The 10,321-nt window shown below is 40.6% G+C and overlaps 1 protein-coding gene across 3 annotated transcripts in view; it reads left to right on the top strand.

The window, feature by feature from the left end:
• Window positions 1-7,425: 7,425 nt before the first annotated feature.
• KLHDC10 (kelch domain containing 10) overlaps window positions 7,426-10,321 on the top strand; it is a 54,479-nt gene continuing 51,583 nt past the window's right edge. Inside the window, exon 1 of one of the 3 annotated variants that reach the window (XM_027101933.1) lies at window positions 7,426-7,843. In XM_027101933.1, the coding sequence (XP_026957734.1) occupies window positions 7,666-7,843 (178 nt within the window). In that variant the 5' untranslated portion in view covers window positions 7,426-7,665. The remainder of the gene's footprint in view (window positions 7,844-10,321) is intronic. The other 2 variants (XM_027101934.1, XM_027101935.1) reach the window with 2 other exon arrangements.

Raw genomic sequence — 10,321 nt, 5'->3', positions numbered from 1 at the left:
AAGCAGACAGCTCTGCTGATAGCTCCAGTTGTCAGACTGTCTTTATTGTGTTTTTTTTCAGGTGAGAATATACAAAAAATGTATGTGGATAAGCTTTTTATGCTATGTAGGACCTCTCCTCTTAAGTCAAACATACGATGTTTGCTAGTATAATCCCTTCATGAAGTAGAAAAATTATCAAACAGCAAAATTTATATTTGTAGTGAAAATTTAGTTTCTATAAAACATGATACTTAATAGGCTTTTAATTGGGCACACATTTATCAAACATTTTGAATTCTTATGGGCTACTTTTTATTGATATATAACTAAAATAACATAAAATTCACCCTTTAATAAAGTGTACCTGTCAGTGACTTTTAGGATATTCACAGGTTTGTGCGACCATTATCGCTATCCGATTCCAGGACATTTCATCACTTCAAAAAGAAACCCTCTCCATTCCTCCCTTCCCCCAGCCCTTGGCAACCACTAATCTTTTAATCACTATGGATTTGCCTGTTCTGAACATTTCATATAAATGGAGTCATACAATATGTGGCTTTTTGTGTCTGGCTGCTTTCACTGAGCATGATGTTTTCAAGGTTCATCTATGTTGTAGCATGTATTTGTACTTCATTCTTTTTCATGACTGAATAAGATCACATTGTATGGATATATCATATTTTGTTTATCTTTTCATCTGTTGATGGACATTTGGGTTGTTTACACTTTTGGGCTATTGTGAATAATGCTGCTATGAATGTGTACAAGTTTTTTGTGCAGACATATGTTTTCAGTTCTTACATATAAATCAAGGAGTAAAATTTCTGGGTCATATAGTAACCATGTTGTTTTTTGGGTTTTTTTTGACCGTGCTGCGTGGCATGTGGGATCATAGTTCCCAGGCCAGGGGTTGAACCCACGCCCCCTGCATTGGAGGTGTGGAGTCTTAACCACTGGACCACCAGGGAAGCCCAGTAACTCTATGTTTAACTCTCAAACTATTTTCCAAAGTGGCTGTACCATTTTACAATCCCATTAGCAATGTATGAGTGTTCTAAACTCTCTGCATCCTCACTGATATTTATTATTGTCTATCTTTCTGATTTTAGATATCCTAGGGAATGTGGAGTGGTATCGCAGGTGTTTTTTTTTTTTTAATTTATTTATTTTTGGCTGTGTTGGGTCTTTGTTGCTGCCCGTGGGCTTTCTCTAGTTGCGTCGAGTGTGGGCTCCTCTTCGTTGTTGTGCGCGGGCTTCTCATTGAGGTGGCTTCTCTTGTTGCAGAACACGGGCTCTAGGCGCGCGGGCTTCAGTTGTTGTGGTGTGCGGGTTCTAGAGCACAGGCTCAGTAGTTATGGTGCATGGGTTTCGTAGCTCTGCGGCATGTGGGATCTTCCCGGACCAGGGCTCGAACCCATGTCCCCTGCATTGGCAGACGGATTCTTAACCACTGTGCCACCAGGGAAGCCCCTCAGGTGGTTTTGATGTGCATTTCCCTAATGACTAATGATGTTGAACGTCTTTTCATGTGCTAATTGGCCATTTGTATACCTCCTTTGGAGAAATGTCTATTCAAATCCTTTGCCCATTTTTAAATTGGGGTTTTTTTGTTGTTGTTGCTGAGTTTTCGGAGTTCTTTATGTATTCTTGATATTAAACCCTTATCAAATGTATGATTTGCAAATATGTTCTTCTATTCTGTAGGTTGTCTTTTCACTTTTCTGATAATGTCCTTTGATTCATAAAATTTTATAATTTTGATGAAATCCTATTTATCTATTTTTTCTTTTGTTGCTCATGCTTTTGGTGTCATATCTGAGAATCTATTGCCAAATCCAAGATAATGAAGATTCACCTCTATGTTTTCTTCTAATAGTTTTATGGTTTTAGCAGTTATATGTAGGTCATTGATACACTGAGGATTAATTTTTATATATGGTGTGAGTTAGGGGTCTAGCTTTATTCTGGAAATCCAGTTATTGCAGCACCATTTGTTGAAGAGATTATTTCCCCATTCAATGTACTTGACACACATGTCAAAAGTTCATTGGCCAGGGCTTCCCCGGTGGCGCAGTGGTTGAGAGTCCACCTGCCGATGCAGGGGACACAGGTTCGTGCCCCGGTCCGGGAGGATCCCACATTCCGCGGAGCGGCTGGGCCCGTGAGCCATGGCCGCTGGGCCTGCGCGTCAGGAGCCTGTGCTCTGCAACGCGAGAGGCCACAGCAGTGAGAGGCCCGCGTACCGAAAAAAAAAAAAAAAAAAAAGTTGGCATGCTATAAAGCACAGGGAGCTCAGCTCGGTGCTCTGTGAGGACCTAGATGGGTGGGGTGGAGCGGGTAGGAGGGAGGTCCAAGAGGGAGGGGATATAGTATACATATAGCTGATTCACTTCATTGTACAGCAGAAACTAACACAACATTATAAAGCAACTATACTCCAATAAAAAAAAAATTGGCTTATTCTAATCAAAATGCAAACAAGGCTCAAACACTACGTTTGGTTGATATGTCTCTTAAAACTCTGTTAATCTGTGGGTTTCCTTTTTCTCCTTCTCCTTGAAATGTAATGGTGAAGAAAACAGGCTATTTGTTCTGTAGAGTTTTCCACATTATATATTTTCCAGGTTACATCCCTAAGATATCATTTAACATATTCTCTGTCCTTTTATTTCCTGTGAACTGGTAGTTAGAGCTAAAACTTTGACTTTATTCAGATTCTGGGTTTTTTTTTTTTTTTGTAAGAATACTTCATCGACATAATGTCTGCTGGTTTCTTTTTGCTGTGCTAGCAGCCATTGATTATCATTGCTTAGATCTATTATGTCATTAGGGGTTACCACCCTCGCATTTTGTTTTTGTGTTATTTCATTTTGTTTTTTATGACTGACTTATTGGCAAGATCAGTCTAGCTATTATGGAGACTGTCCCTCTGGATTTGTTAGATCATTTCACATGCCATTTAACTTGTTCCTTTGTCCCCTGAAAGTTCCTATAAACTGGACATTAGCACTTATATCTTCATTAATTCAAGTTAATGTTTTTGGCATAATTACTCCATAGGTGATATTGTGTACTTCATATTATATCATGTTAGTGGGTATATATTGTCTGCATGCACTTATTTTGAAGGCCCCTCTCCAAAGCATGTTGATACTCATCAGTGTACCCACACTCCATGTTAAAAATCAGCTGTAACCTTTTTAAAAGGCTTTTTTTTAAAAAAAATAATAAATTTATTTATTTATTTACTTTTGGCTGCATTGGGTCTTCATTGCTGCGCAAGGGCTTTCTCTAGTTGCGTCAAGCGGGGGCTACTCTTCGTTGTGGTGTGCAGTCTTCTCATTGCAGTGGCTTCTCTTGTTGTGGAGCACAGCCTTTAGGCACGCGGGCTTCAATAGTTGTGGCTTGCGGGCTCTAGAGTGCAGGTTCAGTAGTTGTGGCGCATGGGCTTAGTTGCTCCGCAGCATGTGGAATCTTCCTGGACCAGGGCTCGAACCCGTGTCCCCTGCATTGGCAGACAGATTCTTAACCACTGAGCCACCAGGAAGTCCTAAAAGGCTTTTAAAATAATTTAATAATTTTAAATTTAGTTCAGAATAAATCTTTCATTTTGTTCTTGGAATTTAAAATGGTTATATATTTATGTAACTATATGAGATGGTTTTCAGTTGATTGGTTAATATCATTTTATTTTTGTAGATTTTCTTCCTTCTTATTATGAAGAATTTTTAACATATACAAAGGTGGGCTAGCTCCCCATCCACTTCTCCCGCCTTATCAAAAGGATTGATAAAGATTGTGTTATCAAAAATTGTTTTTAATGAGATATAATTCATGTACCGTAAAATTCACTTTTCCAAGTGTACAATTCAGTGGTTTTTAATATATTCACAAAATTGTGTAACCATCACCACTATCTAATTTCGGAACATTTTCGTCACCCTAAAAAGAATCCCTGGGCTTCCCTGGTGGTGCAGTGGTTGAGGGTCCGCCTGCTGATGCAGGGGACACGGGTTCGTGCCCCGGTCCGGGAAGATCCCACATGCGGCGGAGCGGCTGGGCCCGTGAGCCATGGCCGCTGAGCCTGCGCATCCGGAGCCTGTGCTCTGCAGCGGGAGAGGCCACAGCAGTGAGAGACCCACGTACCGCACACACACACAAAAAGAATCCCTGTACTCCTTCTTCTCTCCCCCAGCTCCTGGCAACCACCAATCTCCTTCTCTATGGATTTGCCTATTCTGGACATTTTTGAATAAACAGAATCATATAATATGTGGTTTTTTGTGATTGGCTTCCTTCACGTAGCATAATCTTTCAACATTTATCCATGTATCAGTATTCCACTTTTTTATTGCCAAATAATATTCCGTTGTATGGATATACCATATTTTGTTTACTCGTCAGTCCATGGACATTTGGGTTTTTTCTATTTTTGGGCTGTTGTGAATAATACTGCTATAAGCAGCAATGTACACATCTTTGTGTGGACGTATGTTTTCATTTCTCTTGGGTATACACTTAGGAGTGGAATTGCTGGTTCCTATATTATTTTGAAGCAAATAAATGACTTATATAATTTTATCCACACATATTTCAGTATGTATATCTAAAAGATAAGGACTCTTGGGGAGTTCCCTGGTGGTCCAGTGGTTAGGACTTGGTGCTTTCACTGTCATGGCTGGGGTTCAATCCCTGGTCGGGGAACTAAAATTCCACAAGCCATGTGGCACAAAAAAAAAAAGAAAAGGATTCTTGTTAACATAGCCACAATAATATTATTCCACCTAAAAATTAACAATTCTTTATGTCATAAAATATTCAGTGTTCAGATTTCTAGTGGTCTCACCCATGCTTTTTTGCCCCAGTTTTTATGAATCAGTATTCACATAAGGCTTACTATTGCACCCTAGGGGTCTTCCCAGGACAGACCCCCCCTGACCCCCACACCATGTCCTCTGCCTGCTGCTTGTTTGTAGAAAAGCTTTAGTCTCTCAGGCCTCCCCTAAGTCACAAAAGGCTGGCTCAAGAGTTAATGTCTGGAAGAATGTGAACATGTAACAAAAGATAGCAGTTGGGCCAGGAGAACTGGTGACAACTTAAACAATAGATCAGCCATATAGTGTAGTCACAGAACCTTTAGTTCCTCCCTGAAGGACATAGACGACAGTGTCTGATGTGCATTCCTGAGTTGTTTTACAGATACTGTAAACCCCACCAGATGGAAGAAGCTAACTGCATGATGACCATGAACACTTAGCCCCCAGACAGGCTGGAGCCTGAAGACTGATGATGTTAACCCCTGTGACATCCCCCTGTTACCTCACCATCAACCAATCAGAGAATTAGGCACAAGCTGATCACACACCCTGTGACTCTCCCTCACCTTGCCTTTAAAAACCCTTATCTAAAATCCGTCTGGGAGTTCAGGTCTTTTGAGCATTAGCTGCCCCTACTCCTTGTTCGGCATCTGCAGTAAACGCTGCACATTCCTTCCTTGGCTTTACTGTGCATGGGTGAGTGGACCCAAGTTTGGTTTGGTAATGCTACTAAAGGGTGAATGTTATTGCAATTCGTTGGTATACCTCTTAAGTTGCTCTCTTTTAAAACAGCTTTATTGAGATATAATTCACATAACATATAATTTACTGATTTAAGATGAAGTCAGTGTTGTTTCATCTATCTCACCATCCACTCCTCCCATGTTATTTAAATTTTTTTTGAGATATAATTCACATAACATAAAATTCTCTCTTTTCAAGTGTACAATTCAGTGGTTTTTAATATGTTAACAAAGTTGTGTAACCAATGCCAGTCAAGATTTTTAATATAGTCACAGAGTTATACAATCATCACAAGTCTCTTTTTAATCTATAGATTTTATTTCCCTTCAAATCTTTTTCCTCTGGAATTTTTGTTGAAGAAATTTGCTTGTTTATCCTGTAGAATATCCGTAGTCTGGATTTTGCTTTTTGCACCTCCGTAGTATTTTTTAATGTTCCTCTGTCCTCCATATTTCCTATAAATTGGTGGTTAGATATAGACCTCTGATGGGATTCAGGTTCAATTTTTTCCTACAAGACTACTTCATAGTCATGTTTACATTCTAGAGTCATGTATGTTTCAACTTTCTTTTTGTGATAACAGCACTGGTTGATGCTCAGTGGGTTGATCTCTGAATTCATTAGAGATTGCAAAATGGTGATAGTCTATCACTCATTATTTATTACTTGGAATACTCCTATAAAAAGAAAATTTTCTTCATCTATTATTTGGTTAATGCTACAGTTTCTTTATAAAAATTAATATTGATTAATTTTGATTTTCATATTTTAGAGCCATAGACTTTTTTTTTCAGGTCTCAAACATTTTTGTAAGCAGTGCTTTCTAATGCTTCATGGGTAAAATACCTGCCCACAGGGCCTGAAAGTAGCAAAATAAGGAGGCGGGGCCAGTGGGACATGAAATTTGCACCAAGAGGATACGCATCCTCAGCTCCAGAAGATTTTCTTTTTTCTTTTCATCACGTAAGGTTCTCCTACATGAAACGTCACGCAAAAAAAAAAAAAAAAAAAAAAAAAAAAATCCACCAGATCTAAGAATCTTGAAAAGTTTTGTTTCCCTTGAGGAATTAATATGGTTTTCCCTTACCACTCATAAACGTCAGTGAACAATCTATTTTCCCACTTTGCACTGTGCCCAGTAAGTTCAAAGCCAAATTTTCTGTTTAATTTTGGAACAATAGGAATTCCTGATCTGTACATCTACATTTTTCTTTGATCTTGATCCTCCGTACCTGTTCCTGTCTTCCAGCTGATTCAAATTTTCTATGAGCAAAAAGGAATTTGAACAAAAACATTTACATAGCCATCAGTCATCTATGAAAGAACATTTTTCTTGGGACTCTTAATTCACTGCTGGGTGTTATTTTAACAATCCTTCTAACGTAATAAGCCTGAAACGGCTTCTCATTGGGGTCTTAATTTGTATTCTATGATTACTGGTGAGCTTGAACATCTTCCCATGTTTGTTAACCAGGTTTAAAACTGTTTGCCTGGGACGTGGCTTATATTGAATTAGGGAGGAGTTCCGCCAGTCGACTGAAAGACAAGACAAATGAAACCTCATTCTTACAGTTAAGCTTTGACTCCGCCCCCTGTTTTTTTCCCCTCGAAGAGAGCTCTTTGTGTAGTGTGGGAAAGGGATCTCAGCCTGTAAAGCTGGCAGAACACAGTACTGCCTCAAAATATCTGTATTATGTGCGCGTCCCGTTCCTGAATTCTGACACTCCTGGAGTCGCCACTGGGACTCTCTGCAGGCGTGGCCTCTCTCACTCGGCCTTCGATTGGCTCGCCTGATCCCGCAGGAGTCACCACGACGCGGTCTTGCTTAGCGCGGTGGATGCGAGTGATGAGTGGCTGCTTCTGCCTTTCTCTCCCCCCACTTTTTTTTTTAGCCATAGCTATGGTTACCACGTCTCTCCCCGCCTCCCTCCACCTACCAAGAAGACGACTGGCCATTGGTTCTCTGTCACCAAGTCCGTCAGTCATTGGCCGCTGGTGAGACAGGGCGCTCCCCCTTCCCCTGTCTCCCGGGTCTCTTGAGGAGCCCAGGAAGGAGCCTCAGCTAGTGCCGCCGGGCCACGGGCTGCCGCGATCGGATTGCAGCCGTCATTAGCGGGTCATGTCGGCCGCCCAGGGCTGGGACAGGAACCGCCGGAGGGGAGGAGGCGCCGCAGGCGGTGGCGGCGGCGGCGGCGGCGGAGGTAGCGGGGCCGGCGGGGGCAGTGGGGGCAGCGGGGGTCGGGGGACCGGCCAGCTCAACCGCTTCGTGCAACTCTCCGGGCGGCCGCACCTGCCAGGTGAGTCGTAGGGCACGATCCTGACAGCTCGCGGGCGCGGCGGGAAGGTGATTGCTACCTTTCCTTTTCTCCCTGTCTTTCTTTTCCTTGGGAGGAGGAAAGGCAGGCCCCACGCATAGCAAAGCGACTGGGGCTTAGAGAAAAGGAAAGGTGTCTTTGAGGTCGGGGAGGGAACAGGAACACAGCGGAAAATAAAAAGTATTTTTGCTCTGTTGAAAGGTCTGTGCTGAGAGTTGTGTTTTCTTTTCAAAGGAGAGGCCGCTGTCTCATTGACATTCTCAGATGTTTCGCTTACTCGATTCCCAGTCTCGTCCTCTTCCGCAGTTTGATCTTGTAAAAGAAAGACATTGGCGCCTAGCTGTGGGAAATATTTTTAAGGAGAGAAAAGGGAAGAGCATCCCGAAGAGTGATTTTTGTAAAAAAAACCACCTCGAGTGTGTAAGAGTTAGGCATTCTGAAACAAGAAAGGAGGAGGAAGTGGGGTGGGTGGGAGGTGGGTGGGAAACAGAACCAAGAGAATTAGGGAAAACTAGTTGAATTATTAATATTTTGGAAGGTACAGAGACAGAATAGATAGTGTGTATGGATTTTAATGGGAGAAAATGAAGATCAGGATTATACTCAGTGACAAAATTATGCAGTGTCTACCATATGAAAACAGCTGATTGAGAACTGGAAAAATGTACCCAGTGTGATTATTTCACGTTTTTGCCTACGATTTCCTATCCTTGTGTCCTTGTGTTCAAATGACTTGAAAGACAGACAAATCAAATCGATGTGTGTGTGCAGCAAATTTAAAGAACTACATTTGTAAGTGAATATTCAGTATAGTAGAATAAAGGTGTACTGCCCAGAATGTCAGGTATTATATTGGGCAAGCTTATTTTTACCATGACGAGAACTATCAAGAATGTGTGTTAATCTTTCACCATGTTTTTTGTGAATAAGATTGAAGTTGATTTTACCAGTGATATATTTGTTTAGCTGATGAGTTTTGAGAATATGAGGGTTTTTGAATTGTGTTTACTACCATGCCTTGTACTTCCAAGTAGTAAAAAATTATTATTTGATTAATTTGAAGATAAAGGGAATTTTGCATATTCAATGAGACAATTGCTTGTGTTTGTGATAAGGTTATTGATGTATGCTAGAAATGCACCATTTATATGTGCCATTAAAATTAACAGTGAAGCAGTTTTAGTCAAATATATAATACACCAAAAGTTGGATTTGAGATGATAGTATCAGACTGGGTATTCTTAAAATTGCTAAATATATGCTCTTTAACATAAAAAAAAAGGAGAAATCTTTTTTTCTTACCCCAAATTAATAGCAAAAAATTTCATTTTTGTGTATTGACAGGTTAGAAGATAAATCTGTTACCAAAGACTATAACCAGTTTGTCCTCTACTACTGCAATCTTAGGTCTTTGATCTTAGATTAATTATACCATAGGCTTCATATAGGCATTCATATAGGCTCGAAGAAACTGGTTGGTGCACTTCCTCACTGCCACCACCTGATGGCAGTGGAGGCCATAATTTCTGAAAAGGGGGTTAGGTGTGGAGCTATCTCTGCATTCTCTTAGCACACAAGGCCAAGAACACCCATTTGCCCAGAGGTAAAGATAAATGTGTTTAAACTGTGAAGATTCATGCAGTGGAACCATCAGCTCTTCTTTTCTGCTTTCTTTTCTCCTTGACTGGCACTTAATTCTTCCTTTCCCAAGTAGGAAGCCTCTGTCTTCTCTTCACTCTCAGAATTAAGAACATCTGATGTTTCAGTATATACTTTGAAATTCTTTCACACCAATTCTTTATTTTTACAAGTATTGCAGTTTAAGCCTTACCTCTCCCCTTGATTGAAAGATTTTATTTTGATATGTTTAAAAAGATTTTAGGTGATGGGGAGGGGTAGAAATCTCTAGGCCTGTTTTATGGTTGACCATGGAGGTTAAAAAATAATAAGTTTTTGAACTAACTTTCTCCCGCCTTTGAATTCTAATCCCATTTTCCATTTTTCATCCTTCTCTAGCAAGATTTTCAGATACTGGGCACTCAGAACCCTTTCTTACTTTTTTGCACATCTACCCTCTCTCTAGCCCCCAAAGAAACAAAACAATAAAATCAAAACAACCTGGTCTTGGAGTGTTCTCTCTTTCAGTGATAACATCTTTATTCCTGCAGTTATACACACCTGAAACTTGGGCATCCTCCGTAAGGGTTTCCTCTTCCTTGCATTTCAGGTGTAATCAGTCACCAAGTCCTATTTATTTTATTTGTGGCAGTCCATGCTGCCATCATCCCTGATTTAGGTCTCCTGCACCAGCTTTCTAAGCAGTCTTCCTGCTTCTACTCTTACCCTGCAGTGTGTACAGCACACTAATCTTTTGCAAGCACAAGTCTGTTCTCATCTCAGCTTACAACCCTTTACTAGCTTTTCATCGCTCTTAAGATGAGGCAAAAGTCCTTAACATGG

Source organism: Aethalodelphis obliquidens, unplaced genomic scaffold (genome assembly GCF_003676395.1).
Source record: "Aethalodelphis obliquidens isolate GAN/ISIS:26980383/991018 unplaced genomic scaffold, ASM367639v1 scaffold5, whole genome shotgun sequence".
NCBI lineage: Eukaryota > Metazoa > Chordata > Mammalia > Artiodactyla > Delphinidae > Aethalodelphis > Aethalodelphis obliquidens.
This window is presented reverse-complemented; position numbering and strand designations above follow the sequence as displayed.